This window comes from Sinocyclocheilus rhinocerous, unplaced genomic scaffold, assembly GCF_001515625.1.
Source record: "Sinocyclocheilus rhinocerous isolate Xijiao unplaced genomic scaffold, SAMN03320098_v1.1 scaffold877, whole genome shotgun sequence".
NCBI classification, from domain to species: Eukaryota; Metazoa; Chordata; class Actinopteri; order Cypriniformes; family Cyprinidae; genus Sinocyclocheilus; species Sinocyclocheilus rhinocerous.
Window position 1 is genome coordinate 81364 of NW_015662177.1, and position 18056 is coordinate 99419.

The window sequence follows — 18056 nt, forward strand, 5'->3', positions numbered from 1 at the left end:
ATCTAAGCCACCACAAAAAAAAAAAAACAGCAAGAGAGAAAGAGAAAGTGAGTGAGTGGAAAAAGAGAGAGAAAGAGAGTGAGTCACAGTCTGTTTGACACATGCAGATATTGAACACAAAATCAGCACAATTATAATAACAGAGGAATAAAAAGTATCAGAATGATGAATTTTTGAGAAGACAACAGACAAACACCAAGTCTCTGGACATGCCTGAGGATGGACTCAGATCGCTTACACAAAGAGCCGCTGAGAAGAGCCAGAAGAAGCATGGTGAAGAAACAGGAAGCTCACATAGCTGGGCGATAAACCAGCCAATGAGAAAGTGAGAAGCAGAAGGGAGGGTATGTGCCTGACTCTCTTTTGTATGGGGGAGAGAAGCATGAGCGGAGAGAACGCTAACTAAAAGTAGGCATCGAATTACAATCACCCTTCTGGGAGTAAAAAAGCTTGATGTCATGAATAACAAGTTTCGATATCTACCAAAAAACACAAGACATTTTGTATAGTGAGCTAATACCATCAATATGCCACAGAATTTGAGGCATCATTCGTGTCCATAGCACAAACAATGCAGGATGAGTTACGCACCAAATTCAGTTGTTAGTGTTAAAGAGAGTTCACCCAAAAATTTAAATTCTATCATCATGTCATTCTAAACCTTATGACTTTCTGGAACACAAAAGAAGATATTTTGAAAATTGTCTCTGCGTGTGGAAGTCAATGGTCATCAGGTTACCAACATTCTTCAATATATTCTTTTATGTTCCACAGAAGGGTTTGGAACGACATGACGGCGAGTAAATGATGATAGAATCTTCATCTTTGGGTGAACTATCCTTTTAAGGGTTTCAGTAAAGTATGTACAATAATAATAGTAATGCCTGCTTTAGCAACTGATACAACAACTGCTATTTTGGTTCAATGTAGTGTAACAGCAGAAAGACTCACATGTGGAGCTGCTCCTCTGGAGACCAACACCGGTGTGCTTCGCCTGCCTCTAGACGGCGGATCAACTGGCTGGATGTCCTGGTCCACAGGTGGAGGAGGAGGACCAGGGAGCGTTACGGACAGTTCTTTGATCGTTTTCTCCGTAAGGTACTCATCTATAATATCTGAGGGACAGTTTTAATCAATATAAACAAGAGATCTAGTTAAAGACATCACTTACCAATACATTTTCCCCATGTAACACAAAAGCAGATGTTAGGCAGAATGACACTATTGTGTACTTTCACTGCATGGAAAAATATGGTGACTGGGGCCACTGGGCTGAATAACATCTCCTTTTGTGTTCCATGGAAAGTCACTGGGCTGGAGGGCATAAAGGTGACTAAATAATGACAACATTTTTGTTGAACTATCCCTTTAAAACCATAAGACACTAAATATATGAAAGAAGAAACAAAGTGGACAACCAAGGTCACCTCACAATGAGGCCACATCTGCACTCACCTAGATAAAGGTCTGCACAGGGAGACATGATGGGGAAAAAAGAAGAGAAAAACAGGTAAACATGCGCATTTCCGGAAAACGAAACTGAAAGCGACTTTTTATTTATTTATTTAACATAAAACTAGCAGTTAATGACAAAGTCGTTTGATAAACGTGTCTGCAGCAGCTTGACTTTATTATCAGCTAATAAACAAATGCGCTATCATGAAACATATCAGATGATAAACATACTTCTCGACAGATTATAAACATGCTAAAATATTATTTTTGCGACAGTAAAACAGGAAAAGACATTCGCGGGCCTGTATTATTGTTTCAATACAGGCCTGTAACTTTGGAAACACCCACTTCTCTAAGAAAACAACTTAGTTTCGATGATAACGTGACCTTTTGTGTCATAAAACGTAATATAAAGTGATGTGGCGATAGCTGCCGTTCAAGTTCAGTGCATAATGCGTACATAATGCATCGCTTAGGAGTAACTTAAAGTAGAGCAAGTAGTCCTAAAACATGCTGAATCAGAGTGACAACAGGGCCGAAGTGAACGTGTAAGAAACTGAACTGACCTCCCGCTGTGCCGTTCCGAACGCTCATGTTTCTCATTGCAGGCACAATGAAGAAGAAGAAAAAGAGTCTCGTTGGTTCCTACACGCTCTCGTAGGTCGTTATTATGTTGAATTGCAATCCTCCGAAACAGCGATCAGATCATCAGTCCCGCGTTATGGACTCATTTCCGGGTGCTTCGCCTGTTTTTGGAAGCCTGAAGTTAACGGAAGCTTTTTGGAAAAGAAATCCCGAGAGAAAATGAGAGACCGCTTTAGCTGTTGCTCAGCCACTAACGACTGTGACATGACAAACAGAACACCTTCGCTCCGTATTTCTTTCACTTTTTCTCTTGGTAAGCTACAAAAGGTCTGATCTGGTGGGTGGAAATCCCCCTACGTCACAACTGGGGAAACCCCAAGATTCATCACCATGACAACGACTAACAGGTGAGTTTCAAGAAAGCGCACCAATTACAGGTACACAGAACACCATCCTAAAATAACCTGTATACAGCAAGTAATAATAAATAGTAACAAATTATGTACATTATATAAAATCGAAATATCATTCAAATGTACGATTGGATGTTTATTGGGTGCTTATTTAACATTTTAAAATTATATATATATATTATATATATATATAATTTTTATTTTATATACGCAATTTAATACATTCAATCGTACACACACCCACACACGTATATACAGTGCTGCTTGAAAGTTTGTGAACCCTTTAGAATTTTCTATATTTCTGCATAAATATGACCCAAAACATAATCAAAAGTCCTGAAAGTAGACAAAGAGAACCCAAACAAACAAATGAGACAAAAATATTTTCTTTGCCATTTATTTATTGAGAAAAATGATCTGGTGTTAAATATTTGTGAGTGGCAAAAGTATGTGAATCTCTAGGATTGGCAGTTAATTTGAAGGTGAAATTAGATTCCATCTGTTCAGAGGTGTTTTTAATCAGTGAGATGACTATCAGGTGTCAGTGTGTGCCAACTTAATTTGCTGTAAAGTTGCTTTGCAATGATTTGTATCGTGAAAAGCGCTGTACAAATAAACTTGAATTGAATTGAATTGAATATGAATGTATATCTGAGGGGAACTGACAGTCTTCAGAAAATTGTAAATGGTATTTTCTTTTTATCTTACCTCCGTATAATGCATAATTTGGGGGAAGTCGTGGCCTAATGGTTAGAGAGTCGGACTCGTAACCCAAAGGTTGCGGGTTCAAGTCTCGTACCGGCAGGGATTGTAGGTGGGGGGAGTGAATGTACAGTGCTCTCTCCCACCTTCAATACCACGACTGAGGTGCCCTTGAGCAAGGCACTGAACCCCCAACTGCTCCCCGGGCATACTTGGCCACATGTCACGTCACTATATCTGTGAGTGGCAAAAGTATGTTAATCTTTGCATTCAGTATCTGGTGTGACCCCCTTTTGCAACAATAACTGTAGGTAATGTTTCTTGTAACTGCTGATCAGTCCTGCACAACATCTTGAAGGAGTTTTAGACCATTCCTCAGTACAGAACCCCTTCAGCTCTGTGATGTTGGTGGGTTTCCTCCTATGAACTACTTGCTTCAGTTCCTTCCACAAAATTTCAATTGGATTAATTGGTTGAACAACTTGTGTGCTTGGGGTCGTTGTCTTGCTGCATGGCCCACTTTCTCTTGAGAATTAGTTCACTGACAGATGTCCTGACATAATTACAATTCATTGTTCCATCAATGATGGCAAGCTGTCCTGGTCCAGATGCAGCAAAACAGGCCCGAACCATGATATTACCACCACCAAGTTTCACAGATGGAATGAGGTTCTTATGCTGAAATACAGGGTGTTCTTTTCTTCAAACATAACGCTGCTCATTTAAACCAAAAAGTTCTATTTTGGTCACATCTGTCCACAAAACATTTCTCCAGTAGCCCTCTGGCTTGTCCGCATGATCTTTAGCAAACTGCAGACTGGCAGCAATGTTCTTTTTGGATGCACCATGCACACCGTGGCTGTTCAGTGTTCTCCTGATGGTGGACTCATGAACATTAACATTAGCCAATGTGAGAAAGGCCTTTAGTTGCTTAGAAGTTACCCTGGGTTCCTTTGCAACCTTGCAGACTATTACACACATCTTGCTTTTGGAGTGATCTTTGTTAGTCAATCACTCCATACTTTTGCCACTCACAGATATGTAATATTGTATCATTTTCCTGAATAAATAAATGACAAAGAACATATTTTTGTCTCACTTGTTTGTTTGGGTTCTCTTTGTCTACTTTCAGGACTTTTGATTATGTTTTGGGTCATATTTATGCAGAAATATAGAAAATTCTAAAGGGTTCACAAACTTTCAAGCGGCACTGTATATTTAGTAGTAGATTGTCAGTGGTGACTATGTCAAATTGAAGTGTAAATATTGCAGAATAACAATGATGGATGTAATGAGGGCACATTGAGCCTGTTGTTTTAATCGTTGCGTCAGACATTTGTTAATACAGCACTACTAAGGTAGAAAAGATATTTAAATCTATATATATATATATGTATATATATATATATATGTGTGTGCGTGTGTGTGAATATATTAAATTGCTTATATAAAATATTATGTCTACTAATGTTATATATATATATATTTGTTTTGTTTGTGTATATATATATATATATGTGTGTATGTATATTAATAAATAACTAAGTACTAGCTCAGAGAGTGAGAAGGTTGATATAGTCACATGATCTCTAGTAAATGGATGAAATGAGGGCACACTGAGCATGTTGGTTTCATCATTGCGTCAGCCTTTAATACAGCACTAGGTAAGGTAGAAAAGAGATTGACATCTGAGCCGCAAATAACGCGGGTGATTTATAGCACTGCTTAAACGGCCTTGTTTTAACCATTGTTTTATTTAAAAGGTTGACCTATGTTAATATGCCGCCTACACACCGAGAACATAGTTTCATAGAACATACAAATTAAACGCCTTGACATTTGGCCCGTGATGGTCATATGACAGACGTGCATAAAATGAGCACGTGAATTCTCCCACGCGAAGCGGAGCTCCAAATTTAGCGGACAGCTATTTTGGGTTCACGGTTACCATGCACTATGCCGTCACCAATCCCCGTCACCCGACTCCTGCCTAAGGATTTGGGCTGAAGTTTGGCGCGTGCAGCAGCCCGCTATCCAAAACTGCGAGTGGATCCACGCTGCGTGTGCCCACAAACACGTTTCACGGTCAAATCGCCCATAGACTGTGGTTCTCCGTGATTCATTGGCGAGAACTACAGGCCTTGAAGCCCATCGGCAGCGGTGGATTCGGTCTGGTGTTCAAAGGCACATACTTTGACGAGACTGTTGCTGTAAAGGAAGTGAGATGTGTGAAAAACAAGCTGGCCTCGAGGCAGAGTTTCTGGGCTGAACTCAATGCGGCGCACCTGCACCATCAAAACATCGTGCGCGTGATCGCGGCCACCACGTGCACTCCTACGCACCTCAGCTCCTAAAACAACATCGGGACGATTGTAATGGAGTTCCCCGAGCTGCTGAAAGGCGAGGTTTCTCCGCGCGTGGACATGTATTCGTTTGGCATCACCATGTGGCAGCTTCTCACGGAGAGCCGCCGTATGAGGGACACAGACAGTATGTTCTGTACGCTGTCGTGGCGTATAATCTGCGCCCTTCCATCGCTAGGGATGTTTTTATCCAGTCTTCTCTAGGACAGAAGTGTCAAAAACTGATCAGCCTGTGCTGGGACGGCGACCCCAGCGTCCGACCGACCGCAGACCAGCTCGTCAATCAACTTTCCATTTTATTGTGAATTTGCTCCACATGGACCCTCCAGACTCACGAAATATCTTCATTTGAAGTGTTTTTTTATTGTAATGTTTTGTAAGTTTAATTTTGTAACCTTTTTATTGTCAAGCAAAATTAATGTTAAATATCAAAAGAACTTTAAATGTTTTCTTCTGTTTAAAGCGGGCCTTTTGTGTGATTTGTAATAGTTCTGAATAAATCTATGAGTTGATATTTGCTGCGTTTACTAATAAATGTGAGGTGAACATTGATTTACAAATAAGTTTATCAGTTTAACTTTAATTTTATTAGTAAAAAGTTGTTAAAGCTATTTTGTTCGTAATTAAGCACGTTTTACCCACATAGGAACGAGCACAATGTTTGACTATTATGATGCATTATGAGTATTTTTACATGGAGCGGGTCGCCTTACAGGGGCCGCCATATTGAACAGTTGAATTTTACTCACTTTATTTCGGAAACTGCCTTGTTATTGGACAATTTTGATAGCAGAATAAATGAACCATAACGAATAGACTGCAAACAGAGCATTTCTTATAACATCGGTGACTGAAAACTTTTGCGTGATGCTGCATGCACGCCGCTAGGTGTCAGCACAACAAATAAAAAAAATGCATGTTAACCCAGATTACATTTGTGAATATGAACACCGCTCTATACAACATCATTTGCTTTCTGCAGCTACATGGACCATTTTTGGATTATATCATACAGTAGGTGAAAATGCGGAACACATGATAGTGAAGAGAAATTTAGATTGGTGTGCGCGCGTGTGTGTGTGAGAGAGAGAGAGAGACAGGGTCACATCACAGTGGAGTCAATCAAAAAGTGAGCTTCGTTTTTGTCCAACAAAATGTAAATCTCAAATGTAAATCTGCTAGTTTATAATATTAGTTTATACCGAAACCAACCTGTTCGAGCAATTTTAGTATTATTATTTTAATATGAAAAAAGTAGTTATGGTAGCAAAAGTCTTTGCATTGGAAACCACAAAACATTTGTTTTAAGGCAGAGAGTCATGCTAAACCAGAGGAGCAAGTATGCACTTCATATGGTGTAATCAAATGTTTAACTTTTCCCTAGGTATAATATATATATTATGAGCTCAATGTCACACCTTTAAAAAGCCAAATATGCAAATGAACAACTCTTGAGACATGAATAAAACAATGTTGGATTTAAACTGCACTTATGCTTTACTATAAACATGAGTGATTAAATTTTGGAACGTACCAAAAAAGAAAGCCCAATCAATTCAGAAGTACGGCACCAAAGAAAATTAGGACAAACCAGACATTTTCTCTCACGCATTCTTGGACCGTCAATGTGTCAAGCCGAACCTGGATGTGACACATGGTGGTCCAGCCGTGGAGTGTGAATGTAATGGAACTAGCTCTCAGTGAGAAGACTGGCAATTCAGCTATCGCTAGACAAGTTCATGTCAGCATGATTAAGTTTTACAAGCTGAGATGCTATACAGTTTTAGGACATATAAAAGAAAATTCAGAGGCTTAAGAAAAAAAAAGAAATCATCAGTTATTAATAATATTAATGTAATTATATATTAATACCTACAAGGCTGTTATTTCTTTATTTTTTGTTCAAGTTTGCAACATCAATTCTTGTTTTAAAAACACAGCAAGTCTTGGTCTCGCACGGGTAGCATTTGAACAGAATTGGCTTTTTTTTTCTTTTTCTTGGCCACCTCCGTCCTACACTACACAACTGCTTCCTGGTACCCCTTCACACATGGAATGAACAGAAAATAAGTACACAGAATCAGGAGACCAGCAAGGCTGCGTTTGGCCTCTTTTCCTCGCTCTTATACTTCAAAAAACAAAATGATATGTACTGCAATCGCCCTATTCACTCCAGCCAATAGGATTTCATTACAGACCACCTAACCCTTCAAATTATTAGTGTTACCAACCCAAAAAATATACAATACAGTACATCACATTTTACTTCACTTTGACTGCAAAAATATGGGAGATTGAAAAAGAATGATTTTAAGAAGTCAACATTAAATATTCTTTTCCTGTGGATTCCACACAAAGGAGGAACGCCGAACTGAACTTTTTTTCCTGCAGTCTTTTACGTAATACCATTAATCCAGTTCCCTTCCCTGACAATTAAACAAACTCAGCCTTGAAGATGCCTTATCACACCTTCACAAGACCAGAGGGCAAGGGAGGGGGTTAAAAGGGGTTAATCATTTTTCTTCTCCCCCTCTGATTTATCTGTGATGGCAGCGGTTGTGTCGGCAGCTGCTGGCTGGGCTGGGCTGTCCTTGCTCTGCTCCACTCCGCTGGTCCCGAACTCATTCACACGGTTGGGATCCACTCTATAAATCCAGCGCTGGTACAGATAGATGAAGAAGACCACATCTGTGGAGAAATGGTGGTACATCCAATTAATACTAGACATTGTTTAACATAACACTAAACTGATGCAATCATATTGAGAAATTCAAAGTGTCAGAGGGAAATGTATAAGCACGTACCATCTCTGAGGCAACCTATTCTGTACATCATTGGCATCTTGATGACGAAGGCAAACAAGTCATCTATAAAGGTATTCAGGGCCTTGTAGGTGAGCATCCTCCAGGGAAGATGGGCCACTGACTTCATCTTGTAGTTGATGAAGAGCTGCGGTGTCATGGTAATGAACCCTTTAGGAAAAACAAAGCATTTATCATTTGAATTATAGGCAAGTTGAATTTTTACAGTTGGACGTGTCATAAGAACTAATGAAAAATAAGGATGTGTGAAACAACTATTTAAAATCAGTGGGATGCCTGAACAACTAGTCAGTCTTGAGGACTCAGGGGTCTTGAGAGATGCCTTTTTTAAAATAAATTGTGCTAAAATAAATGTAAACACAAATTTTCCCTAAAATTATTTTTGCCACCTTAGCAGTCTAAAAGTTCAAGCAAAACATGCTGTCAGCACGCTAATTAAAGCATCCATTAATTAATTAGTTAACCACTGTGAAGCATCTTTAAAACATTTGAATGAGTGATTTTACAAAATATTTTTAAATGTCAGACATTTTGTAATTTGCTGTGTGATTTCAGCAATAATAGTGTCACCAAACAGAATTACAAACTAAAGTTCCTGTAGCTCAAACCGTAGAGCATTGCATTAGTGACACCAAGGTCATGGGTTTGATTCCCAGAGAAAGCATGCCCTGATAAAAACGTATATCTTGAATGTAATGCAAGTCAATTTGGATAAAACAGGGTTTCTGCAGGTTTTATGAAGGTAAGTTCATCCACAGTATTTTTCCAAAGCAAATGTCTAAAAATAAAGAATCAATTACTTGAAGCAAAATGACATAGGACAACACATGTCGTGTTTTCTGTAAGACTGATCACAATGAGTTTATGATTAAACAAGAACAAATATCTACCAATGGGCTCAGAAAAAAATCAAGTTAATTCAAATGGAAAACAGGTTTTTTATACTCTATTTACAAATTAGTTTTAAGCAAAAACACTTCCTATCTTCATTTTGCATCTTACGTACAGTAAATGTATCTTAATTTAAGGATATTTAGATATTTGTATTGCAAAGCAAGACAAAACTACTGAGGAGGATATTACTTTTTAGCAATGCATGCAACATTTAATGCCAAAAAAGTATGAATTTAAGACCTTCTGTTCTGATTTAGGACCTTTTTAAGGCCTTTATTTCTGCGAGGTTGAATTAAGATGTATGACCCACAGAAACCCTGATAAAAGCATCTGCATAAAATGTAAAGTACAAACTAACTCAGAATATGGCAAAAAGCTACATCTGAAGGTTAAGACAAAAAGTTTTCCTGTTAATTTCACTTTAAAATCCATTAAATATGAATGTGTGTCAACACGCATTCACACCCTTCAGGCTAGCGACTGGATTTCACACGTGACAGTGTGTCCTTGTGGACAGCGTTGTCTCTTATTCTATTTACAGAACTGTAGAAAATCCTTTGGGCCTTGAAGGTGAAAAAGTGGAATTCCCCTTTTTGAGTTTTTCCTCAAGCATCTAGTCACTGACTTTTAAGTTGCCACAGACTCTGAGCAATTTTTGATAATCAGAAATGCAGCTGAATGCAGCCATTACAAAAGTACAGTTATACTTACCGAAGGTTAACAAGAACCCATAAAGCATACTGAGCACCCAAGAGTACCAGCCTTTATGTTCCACATATAATAAGCTATAAACTGCATAGCACCCAAAGAGAGGGTACAACAGCCAGGACAGGTACTTAAAGGCCATCTAGGGAAAAAAAAAGCAAAAGAGACATTAATCATAAAACTTGTATAAATGATGTGTATTTGATGAATCACCTCTAAATTGCAGCTGAAAGATCTCTTACGTCATCATAGATTTTGGTTGAAGACTCCACATATGTGGACTTATCTTTGAATGTCAATCGTGGGACAATTCCAGCAATCCTGTTCTCTCTGTCCAGCTAGGAAAAGAAAACAAGAATCAACATCGAGATCCAAGAATTCAAGCCTAGCCATTTAATTGAAGCAATCCAAAATGCCTGGCAGTGGCATCATCTCACCCTGACGTCCATGACTTTGGTAATCTTCCAGAAGTCGATGAGCAGACCGATGAATACGCTGACCTGGACGACAAAGTTGGTCTCATTGTCCAGGATATAGAGCAGCACTACCAGAGACTGGAACACTCCGAATATGATGGAGCGCACAGACAGCCCCTCCAGAGACTGACGGCTGTTCCAGAACTGGATATCTGCAGAGAAAGTGAAATGAGAGCTCAGACACCTGAACCTACAAGTCTCAATCGATTACCACACATATATACATCAATATTTATTTACCATTCTTGAAGGCCAAGAACTCAAAAATGCTGTGGACGATGGAAACAACGATGGTCAGTCCCAGGAGGTAGGGGTTGGTCTCAAGTAGAGCCACCTGTTGAGACAATAAGCAAGTATATTAACACAACAAGATACTTTAATGGCATTTTTACACTGCTTGTAGTTTTAACATTACATCTAATTAATATTCATGATTCAGGCTAAGAAGATTATCTGCTTATTGTGACTCTTTCGTGTCTGAGCCTCTACTAATTTCAACTGAAAATACAGGTGTTTATGCGCACTATTTATACATATTGCACATTTAAGCTTTCAAAAACTCTCAGTGTGCACTATAGCCTCTGGGCACACTGGGTCCTGGACACCAATATTTTGTTTAATTAATATTTCATGAAAGATGAATTACCGTCTGGCTATTTGAGATTTCAGTATGGAAATAAAGGGTAGGATCATGACCTTTTGGTAGTATTCCAGCACACTATGAGCGTATATTAGCAGCAGTTTTGGCATCTGATACAGGGTCTGGACCCGGAAATGGTCACGCATTATGAGAAGCAAATAACATGTAGAAATTCAACATTTTTTTCTTTTTACAACCAATCAACTGATTTTTCGACTAATAGTTTAAGTGTTCCAATAGCCAAAATGAATTTTATTTCTGCATTTTACCACAATAGCCAAAACCATCATTATTTTATTAATATGCAAAATATTCTAATATATATATATATATATTATAATAATTATATTTTTTTCATTAGCATTATACAATTTTTTTTTAAATCTAAATGGTCTAAATCAACAAATTAAATAATTGCGATTTAATGGGTTTTAATTGTGGGGTACTATTCTTTTGACACCAACCAAATGATGTCATTTATCTGTACTTCCAAAATTAACAAAATACAAGTAAAAAAAAAAAAAGTGTTAATATTGATTAAAACCAATTATCAATCCATTCAAATAATATTTCATTTTTATATTTGACATTTGGAAGTGTGAAAAACAAAAACCAGGTTCACATTTTCTACATTCCATATCTATATACATACAGCTATAAACATGTCTGTAACCCTGATTTCATCTCAAACATTTTGATGGTAAAGAAACTTGGATCTCTAAACCATTAAAAATATTCTCTTGAAGTGCAGAACAGACCTTCACAGAATCCTGGTCCTCATCTGACTGCTCGTAAGTGTCCTCTCCCAGGAAGTTCCAGGGGGAGCGGGCACTCTGGGCGGCATATAACTGCCAGCGCCACAAGGAGAGGGGGCAGTAGGTGAGCCGGAGGGGCAGATTCTGCAGGGTCTCGTTTATAGGGTAATAGTCCTTCTGCAGGTTCCAGTAGTCATTGAAATAAACAATGGGATAGTAGTCTCCACTCACTGCATCAAACTTTACATCTGCGAGGAAAAGAAGTGCTCAGGTTAACCAGAGGCGATTCTGGATTCATCTACGGCTCAATAAATAGTTTCAATTATATGAGGAAGTTTAGCACCAAAAAAACCTACGCTGGTCAAGAGGTGGAGGAACAGACCCTTTCACCCAAGCTGTGTGATCGTCCACCATGTTGATAGTGAGATTGGGATGCCAATGGGATATGATCTCCACAGGCCCATGACTCTCAGCCCGCTGAGAATGTACAAACAGAACTTTAGAAACTTCACAGCATACATGTCATTCACTGAGAAGGCAATCCCAGAATACACAGCGATGGAAAATCTCAAGAGCAATCTCGGATTAGCTTATTTTGAGATAAATCTAATTAAAGCTTACCTTGATAATTTCTGGATCAGCTTCAGTTTCTCCCGTCAACAGGTTCTTGGTCTTGAGGAACTTCCTCCTCTTGTATTTGTTGAGCACTGTTGAAGAGGAAGTGTGTGAAAACGGGCTCAAGGCTTTAAAGAGGGTTCACCCATGCACTGATAATGTGTTATTTTAGGCCTGTTGACACAGTCAAATGTGTGAGCAGCAAAAACACAAGTGTAACAGAGGTGAGTGAGAGAACAAGAAACGCAAGTAACATAAGCAAAAACTGGACACACTCACTTCGAGTGGCATGGACCGTGGATAGCCTGCGGTACTGGCCCTTGCGTTTGGGGTCTGGGTGGAAGCCACTCTTGGTGAAGTAAATGTGGATGTATATAGAGCCGTTCTGCTTCAGACTCTGAACAAACAAATAGGCGCACTATGAACAAATAATGCCAAAAAAAAGTGGATTCTTGGATTTCGACACTGCCGCTAAACATGTACAATCAAAAATCAATGTTACCTCTTAAACAACCATGCAAGTCTCAGATCTACTCCATTCATATTTATAGAAAGCATTTGTGTCTCACCTCAGAGAGGCCCAGCTCTAGGTAATGCTCATAGCAGCCATCCCCCGACTCCCCTGTGGTCCAATCTCCATAAACCAGATCTTGCTGGTACCAGAACAGGGCTTCTGTATTGTTAAAATCTGTAAATATCTCATTCTCAGAGATATATACATATAAATCCTGTGAAAAGACAGGTAACAGAATAACAAAAGCAGCTACAAACCAGTTCTTACAGAGAATTTGGTTATACGCTTGATTAGATATCCTGCTTATGTTATACATGTAAAAGGCAGATAGGAAAGGTCTTGATTAGGCTTGCTGCGATAGTCAGTGTTACCGGTGTTAAGCTGCAACACTGGTTACGTCACTTGCCCATCACGGCATTTCGAAATGAAATGCAAAAGCGCCTGTTTGGCGATATTTTGGATTTTGAAAAGCCTGTTGAGTTGTGCCGTTTATCTAAGGTGATTGTGGAAGTTTTTTTTTTAATATTCATTTCTTATTTATTTGGTTCCACAGTCTTTGCTGATTTTTACTTTATTTAAAGTTTGTACAATTTATTTATTTTATTTTACATCAATATGCCATGCCTCCAAGCTTTATTATTCGTTTTGCTAATAAGCGTTCTATATTTCTTATTTATTTGGTTCCACAGTGTTTGCAGATTTTCAGTTTTTTATAATTAAACTTTGTGTAAGTTATGTGTTATTTTATATTAGGCCTATAGCATGGTGTATTTGTTTTGTTAATAGAAGTTCTATGTTTATAGCCTAAGTGAGTTTGTCGTTGTACTGTTCTGTTTTCGTCCGTTCAAACAATTGACGTGGAATTGATGCTAATTTAAAAGTGAAAGTAAAATGCGCATGGGCATTTATAAGCTATTGAAAAGTGAAGAAAAGCGAGGAAAAGAGGGAAAATGCCAATGAACACAAGCCCCCACCCTACTGATACCGGTATTATGGGTGTTGTCACACGTTGATTAACCGGTGGTGGGAAAATTTCATCACCGTCACAACCCTAGTCTTGATTATGAATACCATAAGGGTGTCCTTGGGGAAGAGGTTTCGGCTGGGCACTCGTGGAGCTCCAGCAGGAGTGTTGGGATCTGGAGTTGATGGACCTCTGCGGAACCAGCTGCTTATAGCCCAGATGATAAAAATCCTGGGTGATACACAAACACAAGAGCAGACTCACATTAGACTTCAGTACAATGATGTTCTGAAAGCGTAATCCCAAAACTCATGATGCAATAGTGTTGCCTTACACTACCATCTATGATATGAGACAGATTAAAAAGTTTTTTTTTTTTTGTGAAATACAGCCTCTAGCAGCCCACCTTAAATATGAGAAAAGTGAGTTAATAGAAATATCACTGGATAAGGTAAATACTGTAATTGTGACAAACTTTATATATTGCATAAGTATGAAATATTAACACAAGTTAACATAAACCCCCCTGACATCAATTAGAGCACCCAGAACAGCTCAGGAGTTCAGTTGCTTTCCTCTCACGAGATGTCTGTTGAGCAATACAGCTCCTCAGGGCTCATGCTGGGGTTGTTACAATATCAAAACTTCAGTAGGCAATTCCAGTCAAAGTTGACAATTCTCAAACCTATTTTGATACTACAGAAACCCTGAAGATGTCATTAATAATAATTACCAAATAAACTATTCAAATGCACTGGAAACCAGCACACCTAGCTTAAACACTACCATATGATCTATTATAAGTTACCGAGCACATCACAGAGTTTTACAATGGTCAAAAACAAACCACCTCTGTCAAATAAAGACCAAAGTGCAGGAAGTTCTTAAAGTGCATATTAAGACAAGAAAGAAAAAAAAAAAAATTATAGAGTTAAACATTTAAGTGCACAACATTAAGGACTCACCTGAAGAGGACACCTTTAATCACCTGCCAGGCGTTGGGCTGCTGTTGCTGTTGTTGTTGTTGGGGGTCCTGTGCAGTCGCACCTATCTGAGCTACCTGACCTGAGGCAGCTGCCCCATTACTGCTCACCTGCACAGAACATTTGTGATAAACAAAATTACTATAAAGATTTAGTATTAATTGTGATATAAAGATCGAACAGATCAGTTTCAGAGCTCTGATACTTGTTTTTTTTAACCACAGGTTGATTGTTTTACACTATCTTATTGCTTTAGATTTAGATCTAAATAGTTTTAAAGTGCATATTAAGACAAGAAAGAAAAAAAAAACAGTTATAGAGTTAAACATTTAAGTGCACAACATTAAGGACTCACCTGAAGAGAACACCTTTAATCACCTGCCAGGCGTTGGGCTGCTGTTGCTGTTGTTGTTGTTGGGGGTCCTGTGCAGTCGCACCTATCTGAGCTACCTGACCTGAGGCAGCTGCCCCATTACTGCTCACCTGCACAGAACATTTGTGATAAACAAAATTACTATAAAGATTTAGTATTCATTGTGATATAAAGATCGAACAGATCAGTTTCAGAGCTCTGATACTTGTTTTTTTTAACCACAGGTTGATTGTTTTACACTATCTTATTGCTTTAGATTTAGATCTAAATAGTTTATATAATTGATAATTAACAAAGCAGAAAAAAGAAAGCTAAATATTACAACTATATCTGTACATGATTGCAATTATTTTCAATAACCCAGACTGACAGTTCTTTGAAGGATGTCAACTAAAACCTGTACTGACAAAACAGGAAATAAAGTGCTCACAAAACCACTGATATTTTATTGCTAAAATAAAGTCATATTTACAAAAACAGATCTCAAAATCACCAACTGCACACAAAAAAAACTAATCACTCCTCAGACAGACAGATGAGACAAATGAGGCAGATGAGAATGTCTGATAGATGCCTGCCATTAACTCAATCTAAATAAAACGAAACGTGACCAGTTTCAACTACAAACAACGATAATATGATTACCATACATTTATCTTCACAAGCTCATAAAGTGACTATTGGAGTTTTCATCTAGCTCTGTACCTGTTCCAGTTCATTTCTGTTTATTTAATTGGTGATCAGCTAAAAGCAATTTGCCAGGGACAATGATTTAGATTTGACACACTACTGAACAGGGTAAATATTAAACTTAAATCATTTTAATGCCAGGGTAAGCATGTAATTACTTCTGACTGGATTTAGGTCAACTAAATGGAAACAAAAGTCAGGATCTGATTTACAATGATTCTGGTTACAATCCAGATGTCTAAAGATTAGAGATAACAGCTGAGATAACAATAGGTCCAAAAAGGCCTGTCACCAAGTTCAGGGATGGGATCAAAACATAAGGCCAAAAACATATAGAATACAGAAACATACCAACAAACTAATAAATTGTGGTACGAAGTAGGGCTGGAGGATTATGACAAAAATCAATTGTAGGGTTGGGAATCGAAAATCAATTCCGATTCCGATTCCAGAATCGGATACTTAAGGTCAGGAATCGGATACTTGTTGTCAAATTAAAATTTCAATTCCGCCTTTCGATTCCTATGCGCTTTTTTTTTCTTCATCTGTGACGACCGGACCTAGCGATCTGCCACTGCCAGGACCTTGCTCGCTAATCTAAGTGCTCCAAAGTTTGGCTACATTTGCAATCAAAAGCCAAAAAAGCTAAGTATAATATCTGTGATAGCTAAACATGTTGCAAGAGAGGTGTCACCACCAACATGACAAAGCACTTTAATTGAATAGATCGTTAAAGATCGTTTGAATCGTTAAACACGATTCAAACACTTACGTGATTCTATTCCTAAATTATAATGATTCGTCTGTTTCATTCCTCAACCTTTGACGTGTGCGATCAATGTTGTGATCACTTGGTTCGTCCGTGCAGCGTACGATCACACCAATGTGATTTGAACAATTACATTTGCGTTCGCGCTGCCGCTGACCTAAAGAGAGCAGCTGTCTGTCATGAATGAAACAGCTTCAGTCTTTTCAGTCACACAGTATCATTATTTCTGTGTTACAAACATTCAAATCACTGGGATAAAAGTACTGGGATAAAAGTTTATAGTTCAGATATAAACTGTGTGTACGATGTGTATGGTAGCGATTAAAATAGAGTAAATCACTTTTTGAAAGTAATTTGAAACTTCAAATGAAGATTTATCGATTAAATCGTTAAGCCAGTAGGTGGCGAAAAGGGGCTGTTAAAATGTATTTGTCTTTGAATCATACAAGAGATTTGTTCAAGAACGCTGATTCATCCAGTAAAGAAACTAGTACATCTTGAGTGAGTCATTTAATCATTAATTCATAAATTACATGTGATTTTGTTTAGTTGTCTAATGTTTTTTCTTCAGAATCATGAGAGAACCACAACTTCCACTGGGGGGGAAAAAAAAAGAAAAAGAAAAAAAACTCAATTTATCCATTATCATGCAGTTCTATTTTGCACACAAACAGCTCTTAAAGACTCTAGTTATGTAGCCTGTTGATTTTTGTTCATGGTATTCAGCTCCAATAAATGGTTTGCAAAAAAGAGACACAGGATAAATGTTTGATATCATTATTTAATCACATTGGAATCGAAACTGGGAATCGAAAAGAATCGGAATCGATAAGCAGAATCGGCATCGGAATTGATAAAATTCAAATGAAACCCAACCCTAATCAATTGTCAATTATTCTTGAAATTGTAATTAATTGTGATTATTAATTACGATTATCACATTTTACTTTGAATGATGTTTATATTATTGTTTGAAGCAACTGCTTGCCATATTTTTATATTAAAATAAACAAGCTGAAAACACTCTAACTGAAAAACTTGTATTGTATTCTATAGTATTCTACAGTATTAAGCCTCAAATGTCAACTATACATTGGATTAGGGCTGGGCGATATGGGCAAAAATTCATCTCTGTATTTTTTGGCCGATTTGCGATGTGCGCGACGGCGCTCGTTCACTGAAGATTAGCGGAGAATATACACTTCTGACAGAAAAATTTAAATATTTCCATGGCTTTCTAACATTTACAGATGGAGAATATACCTGTGAAACGTAAGTTATGCATTCAGGAAGACAGCACATCTCAAACACATTAAACAGCGCGAGTAGCCTAGTGTC

General features: G+C 38.0%; 2 protein-coding genes and 1 pseudogene across 2 annotated transcripts in view; 1 reads left to right on the forward strand and 2 right to left on the reverse strand.

The window, feature by feature from the left end:
- Nucleotides 1–2432, reverse strand: part of LOC107727919 (transcription factor RelB homolog) — an 11464-nt gene extending 9032 nt beyond the window's left edge. The window contains exons 1-3 of the mRNA XM_016537957.1: nucleotides 2022–2432; nucleotides 1456–1467; nucleotides 952–1115 (exon numbers count right to left, since the gene is read on the reverse strand). Of these exons, the coding sequence (XP_016393443.1) occupies nucleotides 952–1115; nucleotides 1456–1467; nucleotides 2022–2058 (213 nt within the window). The 5' untranslated portion in view covers nucleotides 2059–2432. The remainder of the gene's footprint in view (nucleotides 1–951; nucleotides 1116–1455; nucleotides 1468–2021) is intronic.
- Nucleotides 2433–4480: 2048 nt separating this feature from the next.
- Nucleotides 4481–6597, forward strand: LOC107727918 (serine/threonine-protein kinase mos-like; annotated as a pseudogene).
- A 797-nt stretch (nucleotides 6598–7394) lies between these two features.
- Nucleotides 7395–18056, reverse strand: part of LOC107727917 (cleft lip and palate transmembrane protein 1 homolog) — a 12510-nt gene continuing 1848 nt past the window's right edge. Inside the window, exons 2-14 of the mRNA XM_016537955.1 lie at nucleotides 15242–15369; nucleotides 14011–14134; nucleotides 12995–13153; nucleotides 12705–12822; nucleotides 12432–12517; nucleotides 12167–12287; nucleotides 11814–12058; nucleotides 10656–10749; nucleotides 10377–10567; nucleotides 10182–10277; nucleotides 9946–10081; nucleotides 8323–8490; nucleotides 7395–8206 (exon numbers count right to left, since the gene is read on the reverse strand). Of these exons, the coding sequence (XP_016393441.1) occupies nucleotides 8028–8206; nucleotides 8323–8490; nucleotides 9946–10081; nucleotides 10182–10277; nucleotides 10377–10567; nucleotides 10656–10749; nucleotides 11814–12058; nucleotides 12167–12287; nucleotides 12432–12517; nucleotides 12705–12822; nucleotides 12995–13153; nucleotides 14011–14134; nucleotides 15242–15369 (1845 nt within the window). The 3' untranslated portion in view covers nucleotides 7395–8027. The remainder of the gene's footprint in view (nucleotides 8207–8322; nucleotides 8491–9945; nucleotides 10082–10181; nucleotides 10278–10376; nucleotides 10568–10655; nucleotides 10750–11813; nucleotides 12059–12166; nucleotides 12288–12431; nucleotides 12518–12704; nucleotides 12823–12994; nucleotides 13154–14010; nucleotides 14135–15241; nucleotides 15370–18056) is intronic.